This window comes from Heloderma suspectum, chromosome 5, assembly GCF_057233095.1.
Source record: "Heloderma suspectum isolate Gila_16-S chromosome 5, 16-S_ref, whole genome shotgun sequence".
Lineage (NCBI taxonomy): Eukaryota > Metazoa > Chordata > Lepidosauria > Squamata > Helodermatidae > Heloderma > Heloderma suspectum.
The window spans coordinates 227,283,457-227,297,051 of NC_139462.1; the positions used below are offsets into that span (position 1 = coordinate 227,283,457).

Consider the following 13,595-nt stretch of genomic DNA (forward strand, 5'->3'; position numbering starts at 1 on the left):
TGTTCTAAGCTCAGGTTACATGTGAAGCTATGCTAAGTTTCACAGACCTACGTGGGTGCTACGGAGTGCACAAGTGTGGGCCTAGCTCATAATGAATTTGACTGGTAGCCCGCTTGCCAAAAGTATCGGCCATCACCATTTATTTTTTGTAGTTTTCCTTTCACGAATGCCAGCTCATCCATATATGGGGGGGGGGTTGGGGGCATGTGTGTGTTGTGTAATCAGATGGAACCGCAAAATGTAGCCTTTTTCTGTTTTATCTGACAAAAAAAATTGGCAGTGCTTTGTCAAATCTTTCAACGCGGATATACAAAAGAAAGTGGAGAGAGGAAGAGTGCTCAGTTGCAGGAAGACAAAGAGACACCTCGACACAATCACATCTTGGTTAGTCGCAGAACGTTGAGCCTCACCGGCAGAAAAGTAGCACCTGATGCGTACTGGATCTCTCGGAGGACCCCTTCCCATTTCTTCCCTTCCTCGTCATACCTGGAAAAGTACAAAAAATAACTGGATGAGTTCTGAGTGGACTTCCAGTTGCCACATCCATTGATGTGAAATCTTGAGATCTTAGTGCAGCCTTGCCCAACCTGGTGTCCTCCAGATGTGTTGGGCTACCACTTCTTGAGAGCACCAAGTTGGAGAAAGCTGTCTTAGTACACTGGGATGTTCCTTTTACTAATTTCCTTCATCGGAATGAATGAATGAATGAATCCTTTATCTACGGTGAACTGACCACCAGCAAAAGATACAAAAATACATAACAATAAAATCTGTTGTTCTAAATTAACATTCAAAAATGTAGCAACTTGTGTGGTGATTAATCTTGTTGGATCCTTTGAGTAAGATACACATAAGAGATTCTAAAGACGGATCTGGAAAAGATTGAGTACTTGGAAGTATCAGGGCATCTTTGACCCCCTGATAGTAACAGCAATTGAACAAAACATGTATAACAGATTCCACTTCAGTATTGTTACAAGGGCAACATCGCTCATTTACCAGTGTTTTGGAATATCTTCCATCTAAGAGTTTAGAGAGGGTAAAACATTAAGCTGAGCCAAAGGGAATGCTTTCCTGTATTAAGGAATTCATAGCCAGTGTAAATAAGCCATTCCATCTTTGGAGAAGGAGCCCGGCATTTCCTTCATCCTTTATGCAGCTTTTGGTTTTATAAAATCCATACATCCCTAACACTCCGCATGCCTTACCTCCAGACGTCGTTGAGCTCCGTCGGAACCAGTTCTCCCGACTCCGTCTCTACGGTGGCAAAGCCTCCAATCAGGTAGAGGGTGCCGCCCAGGCTGACGAGGCTGACAGAGCTGCGCTCCTGGGGGAATTCGGTGAAGGCTTCCCATCTAGCAAGGCACAGAAGACCAGCGGTGTTAGAAAACAGAACTCTCCATGGACCATGTCCCAGGGCAGACATCTCTCAGTACACTGAGGAGCGCACGATATGGTCAGAACGGAATGCATTCTGTGATGGCACACATGCACGGACCAAAATGTGGCGATGGACACAGAACTCCTGATGCCGCTCTGTGTGATGCCGTGCTCTGGTCTTGCCTCCCCCCAGTTGGCTTCTGCTGGGGGCAGGGAATTATGTGTGCCTCTCTGGATTGGATGGGACTGAATAATGCAATCCAGTCTAGTCCTGATGCACAAAGACAGCAGAGTCACCTGCCCAAAGAGATGGCTGCCTGTCGTGTGTCTATGCAGGGCTGGCCTCTTTGCAGTCAGGAGGCACATGCCGATCAGTAACTCACAAAGAGAGGTGAAGGGGAGCCTCTTCTAGGGCATGTCTGTGTCATAATTCTGATCCTTATTTCATAAATAACCTTTTTTGAAGGTGTAAAAAATTTAATTCGAGGGAGGGGGGAACATATGGCTACATGATCAATGGCTTGGGAAGCACTGGTCAGTATCATCCTAGATATCGTCAGGAGGCAATGGACCATAGCTTAGAGAAAGAACTCATCCTTTACATGTAGACCTTCAATCCCAGGCCATGGATGCTGCCTGCCATGATTCCAAGCATGGAGAGAAATAACAGTATCTTCTAACACCATGCAAACTGGTACACAGCTTAGCAAGAGTTGCTGGGAATAAGGGAAGAAATAGAACGGAGACATGTGGCCCAAGATCCTAATATGGTGTAGTGTGCGGATGGGAAACCTCTGGACCGTGGGCCTAACTGGGCCTGCGGGAGGCCCCATCTGGCCCATTAGTGTCCCTGCCTTATCTCTGATCACTGGCCAGGGATAAGACAGTTTCCCTGTTCCCCTTCCCGTGCTGCATTACAGCATTTAATAAGCCTCTTTTGATGCCAGTGGGAGCTTCTTTAAAGTCTAAGAGATGTTAAAAAAAAATAAAAATCTCTTGGGCTTAGAGATATTTTAAAATATATTCAGCAGTATATAAATATATTAAATAAATAAATAAATTGCAGTGGGGGTCATTTTTGGCGGGGTGGCTGCTCGGGTGGGGGGAAGGCTAAGAGACAGTCTCCTCCAGATATGTTATCATTACGTAATAATAACTGCAACTCCCATCGTTCTCAGCCAGCATGGCCATTGCAGTCCAAAACTTCTGGAGGACACCAGGGTGGGGAAGGCTGTATTAGGGTGACGGACCAGGACTGGGGAGACCAGGTCCAAACTCTCACTTGGCCAGGAAGCACTCCGGTTGACCTCGGCCCAGTCACTCTTTCAGCCTCGCCTACCTCACAGGGTTGTTGTGTGAGGATCAATGGGGGCAGAGAGGAAGAAGAGCCGTGTGTGTGCCGCCCTGAGCTACTTGGAGGATGTGGGGAAACAGCTTAAATCAGCAGGAGGAGGGGGTCTTCCTAGGTGCCCCTCCATGCAATGGGCCGACGCCCCTCCATGCAATGTGCTTTCAGGCCACCCACGTACTTATTGGCTGCAATGTCATAAACTTCCACCGAGTTGGCCAAGCCGGAGTCGGTCACTCCTGCCGCCACGTAAATTTTGCCGTGGTGTATGGTTGCCCCGAAGAGCGAGCGGGCCGATTTCAGAGGCGCCAGTTCTTTCCACTCAAACTTCTTTGGGTTGTAGACAATCAGGTTGTTCAGGCACTTTCTGCAGGAGGAAGGAGATTGGGATCATTCTGTCGCTGATGTGCTAAGATCTGTGCCTGGACCACCCACACCCCAACCACCTAGCTTCCCTCTAGGCCAGGGGTGGGCAACATGTGGTCCTCCAGATGCTTAGTCTACAACTCCCATGATCCCTCATCCTTGGCTATGTTGACTAGGGCTGATGGGAGTTGTGGCCTACCAGAGGTTTCGGCCTACAAGTTGCCCACCCCTGCTCTTGGCAAATTAAAATTGCGTTTTTCCCCTACCGCCCTGCGTCTTATCACTTGCTGAGCTGCTGCACAGCATTTACTCCAGAGCAGACCAAGATACGATTTTCTGATTGCCAGATTTAGAAGGTGTATGCTATCTTCCCACTAGGCCAAGGGCGTTGAACCTTTTTCAGCCCCAGGGCTGCATTCAATTTCAGAGAAGCTCTCAGAAGCCTCATCCCTGTGGTGGGTGGAGCCAAAGGCAAAAGGGGTGGGGCCAAAGGCAAAAGGGGTGGGGCCAAAGGCAAAGGGGGTGGGGCCAAAATACCAGCATATTGTAGCTTAAAGCTCTTACCGCCAAACTAAGCATTTCAAACTTTTACAGTGGGGAAAAACTGCACAAAAGCCAGGAAACCAGTAAATAATGCATGGCTGGGGGAGAGTGGTTAGGGCCAGGCAAAGGGGCGTGGCCATCCAGGGAAACTTGGAGGGCCAGATTTGGCCCCTGGGCCTGATGTTCCCACCCCTGTTCTAGGCAAATTAACATGCTGCTTTTTCCCGGCTGCCTTATGTCTCATGCTGAACTACTGTGTGTAGCATTTGCTCAAGAATAAACCATGCGACTACTTAATGACTGCCAGTTTTAGAATGCAGTATATATCGTTCTCTTCTGTTACATCTCCTGTGGAGAATGACATTAAAAATTAGGAGATTAGTCTTCATCACGCACGCACCCATTTCTTCTCACTTACTTATTCTTTCCTTTGCCTCCTATGACATATATGAGATCGTTGTGGGATACTGCACTATGTCCATAGACTGCATAAGGGAGGGAATCCGCTTCACCCCATTTAAAGGACCTGACAGAGAAAAAGATATTGTAGAGCTGGAAAAAGTACAGAAAAGGGCAACTTGATCAAGGGGCTGGAGCATCTCCCCTATGAGTGAAGGTTACAGTGGGTGGGATTGTTTAGCTTGGGAAAAAGAAGCGTAAGGGGAGACATAATAGACGTGTACAAAATGATGCCTGGTGTGGAGAATGTGGACAGGGAGACATTTTTCTCCCTCTCTCAAAATACTAGAACCTAAAGAGGTCATCCTATGAAGCCGATTGGTGGGAGATTCAGGACAGAGAACAGGAAGCCCGTCTTCACCAGCGCAGAGTCAAACTATGGAATGCGCTACCACAGGATGCAGTGATGGCCACCAGTTTGGATGGCTTTAAAAGGGGGATGGACAAATTCCTGGAGGAAAAAGCTATCAATGGCTACTAGTCCCAATGGCTATGTGCTACCCCCAGTACCAAAGGCAGTGAGCCCATGTACACCAGTTGCTGGGGAACACGGGCGGGAGGGTGCTGTTGCGTCATGCCCTGCTTGTGGGTTCCTGGTTGACAGCTGGTTGGCTACTGTGTGAACAGAGTGCTGGACTGGATGGACCCTTGGTCTGATCCAGCAGGGCTCTTCTTATGTTCTTATGGTTTCAACAGATCCGATTTGCATGCAGCACCCCATCTGGGGGGGGGGGGCAGGCTCCAGCAAGCCTACAGCTTATTCTGCATCCCTTCATCTCCCCCCACCCCAAGGTTTTCATGTTTCCTTTCCTTCTACGGTATTTACAGCATCATGACAGGCAAAAATTCAACAGATAGAGTTTGAAACCAGAGCCACTTAGGGCCAAATTACACCTTACATTAATCACACTTTTTAAGAAAAGTGCAGACTTAACACTGGCACTTTTATTTTGAAGGAAAAGCAGCCCCCCTCCCCCCTCACAACCGTCCAACACCACGCTCCTGATCTGGATTGGGCCCCCACACTGGTTTCCCATCAAATCATCCCCTGGCAGCTGCTATTTGCCCTCAAAGATGCTGTTAGCAGTTTGACCCCGGATCGGGGCACCAAGGCCGCTTTTCCTTCAAAATAAAAGTGGCAGCATTAAGCTGCTTTTTTTTCTCTTCAAAGCATGATTAATGGGGTGGATCCAGATGTAGTCATACTTCGGGTAGACCCATTAAACTCAATGGGGCTTAAGCTAGTCATGACTGTGTTAAGTTCCATTGATTTCAATGGGTTGACTCTACATTACATTATTACATTTATATCGCGCCTTTTTTCCTCTTGAGAGAAACCTAAGGCAGCTCACGTGGTCCTCCTCCTCTCCACTTCATCCTGACAACAACCCTGTGAGGTAGGGTGGGCTTAGAGTCAGTGACTGGTTCAAAGTCACCAGCAAGCTTCATGGCCAAATGGGGCCTAGAACCCAGATCTCCCGAGTCCCAGTCAAACACTCTGACCACTACACTACACTGCAGCTATTTTATTAATTATTACTGTTAAGTTGTATTAAGTTACTGCAAACTGCCCTGGTTTTTTCTTTGTTTCTTCAGTTAAAAGGTGGTGTAGACATGTTTAAAGTAAATGAGTATTGCCCAGTAACAAGGATGACCATCAAAGGATGACCTTGAAGTCATTCTTCAGATTTGGACAGGCAAAAGCAATGCTGAATAACAGCCTTCTCCACAGCTGGCACCCTTCAGATGTGTTGGACTACTGCTACCATCATCCCCTAGCCAGCATGGCCATTGGGCATGCTAGCTGGGGATAATGGGACTGCAGTCCAAAACATCTGGATGGCTCCTTTAAACGTTAATTAGCCCTAGTTGGAACATGCCATAGCAATCTTTACTGGCCAACACAAGATGCATTTTTAGGCCCGTAGGAACCCTTCGGTCTGAAATCCCCAATCAGTCAGCTCAGCTGGAGGGCCTTTTGCACTTACAGCCGATCGTAACACATGACTGAGTCCAAGGTCTCCTCCCCTTCCTTCAGCTCTTTCCCACCGATCACGAAGATGGAATTTTCTGCCTCGCCAAGTCCAAACAGGCAGCGTGGGGATGGGAGCGGAGGCATCCCAAGCCAGTCTGAATCCAGGTGATCATACTATGGAGAAGCAGAAGACACAACCCAGGCCATGCAGGCAGGTCAAGAAAGAAGTCTGAACAACGCAATCCTAGACCTGATTGCTTAGAAGTCAGCCCCACTGTGTTTGGTGCGGCTTACCTCCTTTGATGGCAGCCTAACTCCAGTTCATCCATGTCCAATGTGGTGCCCTCCAGATCCATTTGACTAGAACACCCATCAGCCCTGGCCACCATGTCAGGGGTGATGGGAACTGGAGTCCAAAGCATCTGGAGGGCACCATGTTGGGGAAGGCTGCTCTACTTATTACTGGACAGTGGTACAAAGAAGACCTGTCATGGATCATCAGAGCAAAGCTCCATCTAGTCAGCCTCTGGTTTACTCTCCTGCTGTTGCACCCTAGCAAGGTGTATTCAGGGGCATACTGCTCCTGAAAACATCAGTTTTGCACAGCCATCATGACTAATAGCTGCAAAGAGACCAGTCCTCTGTGAGCACAGATGGTCAATGGAGCAAGCATTCAGGACAGACAAAAGGAAGGGCTTCTTCACACAGCACATAGTGAAACTATGGAATTCAGTACCAGAAGACACAGTGATGGCCACCAACTTTGATGGCTTTAAAAAGGGGTTGGACAAATTCCTAGAGAACGCTATCAATGGCTACTAGTCGTGATGGCTATGTGCTACCTTAAGTATCAGAGGCAATATACCTATGTGCACCAGTTGCTGGGGAACATAGGCTGGAGGGTGCTGTTGCACTCATGTCCTGGTTGTGGGTTTCCCGTGGGCAGCTGGTTGGCCACTGTGTGAACAGAGTCCTGGACTGGATGGACCCTTGATCTGATCCAGCATGGTGCTTCTTATATTCTCGTTCTACAGCGGTTGTGGAACCATCATTGGTGGTTTCGAAAAGAGTGGATGGGGGGCATCTGTTGGGGAAGAAGCCCCTCTATAAGCACAGCACATTTCTGACATGAAAAAGCCTCTTGTGAAGTACCATAGGGGTTCTCCCTCTCCAGGGTGTGCCCTTAAAAGCAGAACACATGACAAAGTCATCAAACCTGGTGAGCAGAAGGGAAGGCAGAACTTACTGGAACTTAAAGATCCTTAGTGTGTCATATGGTTGCAGCCAAGGTTAGTCCTATGTAGAGTAGACCCATTGAAATGAATGGGGTTGAAGCTAGACTAACATTGACCATCACCCTATGTTTGCCAAACCATTTTCAGAATGGACATGAAAGACGAAGAAGTAGCATGTTAAAGGGCCACTTTGTGCATTAGCACGGAGAAGCTTTCCCTAACCTGGTGAACTCCAGATGTGTCAAAATGCAACTGCCATTACCCCAGTCAGCATGCCGCCTGGGAATGATGGGAGTTGCAGCCCTACATATCTGGAGGGCACCTGGTTGGGGAAGGCTGGCATAGTGGCTAAGAGTCAGCTGGGCAGCTGGGCAAGGGGCTGTGGCTCAGTTGGCAGAGCCCCTGCTTTGCATGCAGAAGTTCGATCCCCGGCATCTCCAGGTAGGGCAGGAAAAGCTCTTGCCTGGAAGCCTGGAGAGTGGAGAGCCACTGCTGCCAGTCAGCGTCGACAGTCCTGGGCTAGATGGACCCATGGTCTGACCCAGTGTAAGGCAGCTTGTGATGTTCGTAAGCTCCATTCAAAATAATCTCAGCTCACCTGGAAATTCACTGGATGGCCACCAAGGCCATCCCTCCCTCAGACAATACAGGCTTACCTTACCAGACGCGTGTTGCAAGTGTTACTGAAATGTGCTTTGGACATTCTCCAGCAGGAGCGTCAAACCTCTTTCAGGCCAAGGGCCTAATTCAATTTCAGAGCATTGCTCAGAGGCTGCATTCCAGTGGTGGGTGAGGCCAAGGCAAAGAGGGCGAGGCCAAAACACCATTGTATTTTAACTTAAGGCTTCCTGCCAGTAACTAAAGCTTAGGAGGGGCATTTCAACCTTTGAAAATGGGAGAACAACCACAAAAGCCAGGAAACTACTGGATGATCAGCAGCTGGAGGAAAGGGGCTGGGGCCAGGGGAGGGAGGTGTGGCTTTCTGGGGAACTCCTGCGGGCCAGATTTAGCCTGCGGGCAGGAGGACCTGCACCCTTGTTCTAAAGTGCGATTATTCATGTTTTAAGTGTTATTTCCAGACCAATGCTGTGGCCCCTAGACATTGTCTGAGAGGCCATAGAATAGTGAGGATTTCCCCCTCCAAGGTCAGAGACAGCACTCTGACATCAGAAGGGGGAATCAGAGCTCTGACCCACACACCCCGGGCTTTGCTCCCTTGCAGGCCGTGAGGAAAGAAGGGGGAAGGGGGGCATCCCAGTGGGTAGGGAGGGGAGGAGACTGGAGAGGCCAGGATAGAAGCTATTCTGAGCCTCTTCTAGCCTCCTTCCCTTCCCTTCTGAAGTGCCAATGACAGATGGGCAAGAAAGCAAAATGCAATGATTGGAGAACGGGGAGGTGAAGATCGTCTCCACCACTCCTCCCAGCCTGCTGGCTTCAGCAGGATACCCCTTGAGCCACATCACTGGCTGCAACCAGACATCGGAATGGCCAGCTTGATGGACTCGTTGGTCTGACCTAGCATAGCAATCCTCCAAGTGTTTTCATTTTTGTTCCTTGTTGAAGGGCGCAATCCTTTGGGTCCATCAAGCTGACCATTCTGATGTCTGGTGGCAGCCAGTGAGATGCCTCAAGGGTTATCATGTGATGCTGGTGTAAAAAAGAAAGAAATGGCTGGTTATGAGCTTCCCAGAAACATAGACTCGTAGAGGTGGAAGGGACATTGGAGATCATTTAGCCCAGCCTTCCCCAACTTGGTGCCCTCCAGATGTTCTGGACTACAATTCCTCCCATCCCTCACCATTGGCTGTGTTGGCTGGGGCTGATGGGAGTTGTAGTCCAAAACATCTGGAGGGCACCAGGTTGGAAAAGGCTGATCTACTCCAAACCCCTCCTTGATGTAGGATGCAACAACAGGATCCTAGATAGATGAGTGCCCAGCCTCTGCTTACATACCTCCAGTGAAGGAGAGCCAACTACAGTTGGTAGCCATGATAATCAGGATGCTAGGCAAGGTGGGCCCCTTGGTCAGATCCAGTAGGGCTCCTCATACATTCGTATCTCAACCAGGCCTACCTAATTTGTATTCCTTAATCTCTTGAGAACAAGAAAGGCAGATAACCCTGAATACCAAATGCTGAGGAAAAATGTCAAGAGGACAGCCATCCCCTTCATTCCCTGCATGTCAGCTTCCAGAGGCCTTGGCTGGCCCCTACTGGAAACAGGATGTTGGGCTGCTAGGGCCTAACCACAAGGCAGACTTTCTGCCTGATCCAGCGACGCAGTTGTTACTATTTTAAAAAACAATAATAGTCTCTCCAAGCTGTAGATAGCATGCAGTATAACTGTTCAAGACTTGTCACCACTCCATATGATACACACACTTGACACAGGGAGTCAAATCACTTTGAACTAGGACTGAGGTAAATCTGGACCTAAACCACACCGGCGTAAAACTCGGTTGACTCCCCTCTCCAAACAGAGCCTGGTACGGCTCTTGGCCTAGGAGTAATACATTGTATATCATTTCCAATCCAAGGGCAAAAAGACGCTCAATACCTGCAAGAAATAGGAGTTCATGGGATCCTCCTTATTGTCCTCATTGTAGTAAAGGCCACCTGCTATGAAGATCTGATTCTCGCGGGTGACTAGGCTGACATGATTCTTTGGGATCTGAGCAGAAAGGGAGGCAAAGTAGCACTCGTTGGCACCCGGGTCATAGGCCACCGCCCCTGAGTCACTGATCATGAAAATGAGGTCGTGAAGGAACATCCCAAAGCGCATTGTATCATTTAAGATCCCCGGGAGGATATCTTCCTCTTCTTTCTCACCCTCTTCTTCCTCTACCCCTCCATTTATCACACTGTCCCCGGATTTCTTCCCCTTTTTCTTCCCTGCTGTCTTTTTCACCACTGTGAATTTCCCCTCGTGGGCATCTTTCACCATCTGGATCTTCTTGAGGAGCTCTGGGCTGGACTTGATTACAGCGTGCTTCTCCACGTGGTCCCTGAAGTAACCCTTGTCCATGAGGCGGAAACGAATGCTCTCAAAGACCACCGGAAGGGCCTTTGCCCGGCTCTCACAGTCCTTGGCTGTGGCCCATTTCATCACTGCCTCAAAGACGGACTCTTCCTTTTCAATGTTTAGGGAGTCACTGGAGATGATGGCAATGAGCTCATCAGGAGAGAGCTGGCAGAACTCCTCGTCTCGAGAGATTAGGGCAAAGCGGTCGCAAATGAAATCCCTGGCAGCTACTGCCAAGCGGGCGCAGTCCAACATCAACCCCAGTCTGAAAATGGCCAGACAGTTGCTGAGGCAAAGCCTCTTCTGAAGGAAGGACACGCAGACCGTGAAAATGGAAGGGATCTGGAACATGTTGGCCACGGAGAAGATGTCCTGGACGTTCTGCTCGGTGATCTCCAGCTCTGAGGTGTAGATGTAATGGAGGATCTTACCCATGACTTCCGGATCGACATCCTCTAAGCTGATCTCCTTTTTACCGCTCTCTTCCATGTCTGAAAGGAACATAGCCCTGAAATAGGGGCTGCAGGCTGCGAGGACCAGGCGGTGACATGGGAACTCCTTCCCTTTCACCTTCAAGACGCAGTCGAGGAACTTGTTGTGGTCCAACATGTCCTTGAGCCCATCCTGGAGGAGAGTTTGCTGGTAGAGGCGCAACTCTTCAGCCTGTTCTAACGTCAAAGCCATGCCTGAAGCTGCTTTCTCTTCTTCGGTCGGGTCTTCCAGCCCTTTTAAACCAGTCAATGTCGGAGACCCCTTTTGCTTCCTGACAAAGCGCTGAGAATATGAGCCTCTTGCTGCCTGCGCAGTTGTCTGTGTGGCTCAGCTTCCACAGCAAGAGGGGTCTTTATATATAGCTGCAGCCTTACGAAGCTTAGGAAATCCATTTGGGAGCATGTGTAAGCCGATCACCTTTTAAAATGACAAACTGGCCCGCCAGGGAGGGAAGGCTGCTGTGGACTGGGGGATTGGAAATGACACAGGGGGTCTGAGTAACAGCTGTAAGTGTAATTCTAGATCCATGGCAGAAGCTTTTATGATTCACTACCAGGAGATCTTTTCCTGAAGGACTTCCACCAGAATGGCTCGTGACTGGCTGCCTTAGTAACGGTGTGTGAGAAACAGATTATGCTTTGGAGTGAATCAAACTGATAAAGCCCTTGAAATCAACCTCAGGAGCCATGTGGACTATTTTGACCGCCCACCCCACCCCCTGGCAACACACACACACACACACACACACACACACAGATGCCACATCCTTGCTCTCCTCTTCTAAATCCGGAGCAAAGCTGAACACGCTAAAAATATACTGCAAAGTCAGAGTTGGATCAACAGCAAAGACATGCATCTGACAGTTGTTGTAATGGGAGGAAATCTGTCCAAATCACAGATGCTACTGAGCCTCACTTTCCCCAAAGATAGTTTACCTGATTCGATATATTCATACACATATGGTTTTGCGATCCCCACTTGTTCAAGTGCTGCGATGTTCTAGGGAGGGCAGTTAATAGGATCAGCTGCCTTGTGAGGAGCAGGTTTGTTAGAGTCAGGGAACCTTCTGTAATCCACCTTCCATCGACAAATGTACCAATTGAGCAGATGGGAAACAACCAGTCCCAGTCACTAAGCAACATCAATACAACAAGCACCACAGTATTCCAAGAGCTGCTTCTGCCAAGCCTTGGTACCTGCTAGTAATCGTTTCCAGTGAGCGTCAAACTCAGACTGCAACAGCTGGGAATGATAGGGGTTGTAGTCCAACACATCTGGAGGGCACCAGGTGGAGGAAGGCTGAATTAGAACATCATTAACAGCCAAGCCAAGAAAGACAGGCAGGCCCACACAATAATAGCCTCTGTCACTTTTTCTCAAGGGTTCAAGATGGGTATAAGTTACTGAGATCCCCACTGAGCTATGAAGCTCACTGGATGACCCTGGAGCAGTCACTGACTCTCAACCTAACCTACCTCGCAGGGTTGATGTGGAGATCATGGGGAGAACCATGTACAACAGGGGTCCTCAACACAGTACTCGTTGCCCCCGTAAAAATATATATTTTTAAGAAACACCTTGGAAAATGTTAGGGTAGTCTTCTTTCTCTACCTTTCTCTCCTCTAGCCTTGCTCTTTCTCTTCCCTCTACCTTTTTGTCTTGCTTTTTCTCCCTCCCAGCCCCTAGCCTCGCTATTCCCCTCACCTCTTTGGCTCTCTGTTTCTCCCCCTTCTAGCCTCTAGCCTTGCTCTTTCTCACCCCATCTTACTGTTTCTCCCCACTCCCACCCTCTGGTCTTGCTCTTTCTCTCCCCTCTCCCCCTCTGCCTTGCTATTTCCCCCCTCCCCCCCAGGCCCTAGCCTCACTGTTTCTGTCCTCCCTACCACCTCTTTAGCTAATTTTTGACTAGCCAGGACCCCACGGCAGCCATTATATGACTAGCCACATTCTGTGTAGGATTTTGTGGTGGTGCACATGCAGTTTCTCAACTTCCCAAATGTGCCCACGGGTCCAAAAAGGTTGGGGACCCCTGATGTACATACTGTCTTGAACTCCTTGGAGGAAAGGCAGGATATGAACCAAACAAACAAACAAACAAATAACCCAAATCCTTAAGAATTAAAAATCACACACACACACACACACACACACGAAGAAGCAAGCTAAATATTAAAATTCCGAACAGTATAATTCTGCTAATATTGACATGGGATATAGTTCATTTTTCATGCTGATAATTAAGGCAAAACCGTTTTTTCTAGCTGTTTACATGGTCTTTGAAAATCATTTCAATCCAGCCTCCTTCAACTTGGCAATCTCCAGATGTGTTGGACTACAAACTTCATCATCCCCATCCAGAAACTCCCATCATGCTGGCTGGGTATAACAGGAGTTTTAGTCCAACACATCGGGAGGCTGTCAGGTTGTGGAAAGCCAGTGAAAGGGTTGATGAGAATATGCTGATGTAGCACCTGCTGTTTAGAAATGAGGATTCAAGATTCGTTAGGAGGAATTGTCAAAAGATGGTTATTTTCAAAAGGACGCACGCACACACACTGCCTGGCTTTTGGAAGGTGAACAAATTTTGCAAGGCAAGCAAAATTGTGCATTTTTTTTCTTCTCAAATTATGCAGTCATATTGTGATTGCAGAAGCCAGGTTTTAATGCTGTGGAGTTGGGTTTTGTTGACACGGGGAACACAGAGCACTGATATTATACCCAAAGCATAGTGTTGGGTGAGTATCAGCTACAATTCATAATCCAGTCTGGACTTGGC

General features: G+C 48.5%; 1 protein-coding gene across 1 annotated transcript; it reads right to left on the reverse strand.

Moving 5' to 3' along the window:
• Positions 1-240: 240 nt before the first annotated feature.
• KLHL40 (kelch like family member 40) lies at positions 241-11,011 on the reverse strand. Its single transcript, XM_084855105.1, has 6 exons — positions 9,863-11,011; positions 6,085-6,245; positions 4,056-4,163; positions 2,910-3,095; positions 1,209-1,355; positions 241-486 (listed from the first exon to the last, which is right to left on the reverse strand). Exons 1-6 carry the CDS (start codon positions 11,009-11,011, stop codon positions 375-377), a joined length of 1,863 nt encoding a protein of 620 aa, XP_084711231.1. The 3' UTR covers positions 241-374.
• Between the last annotated feature and the right edge of the window lie 2,584 nt (positions 11,012-13,595).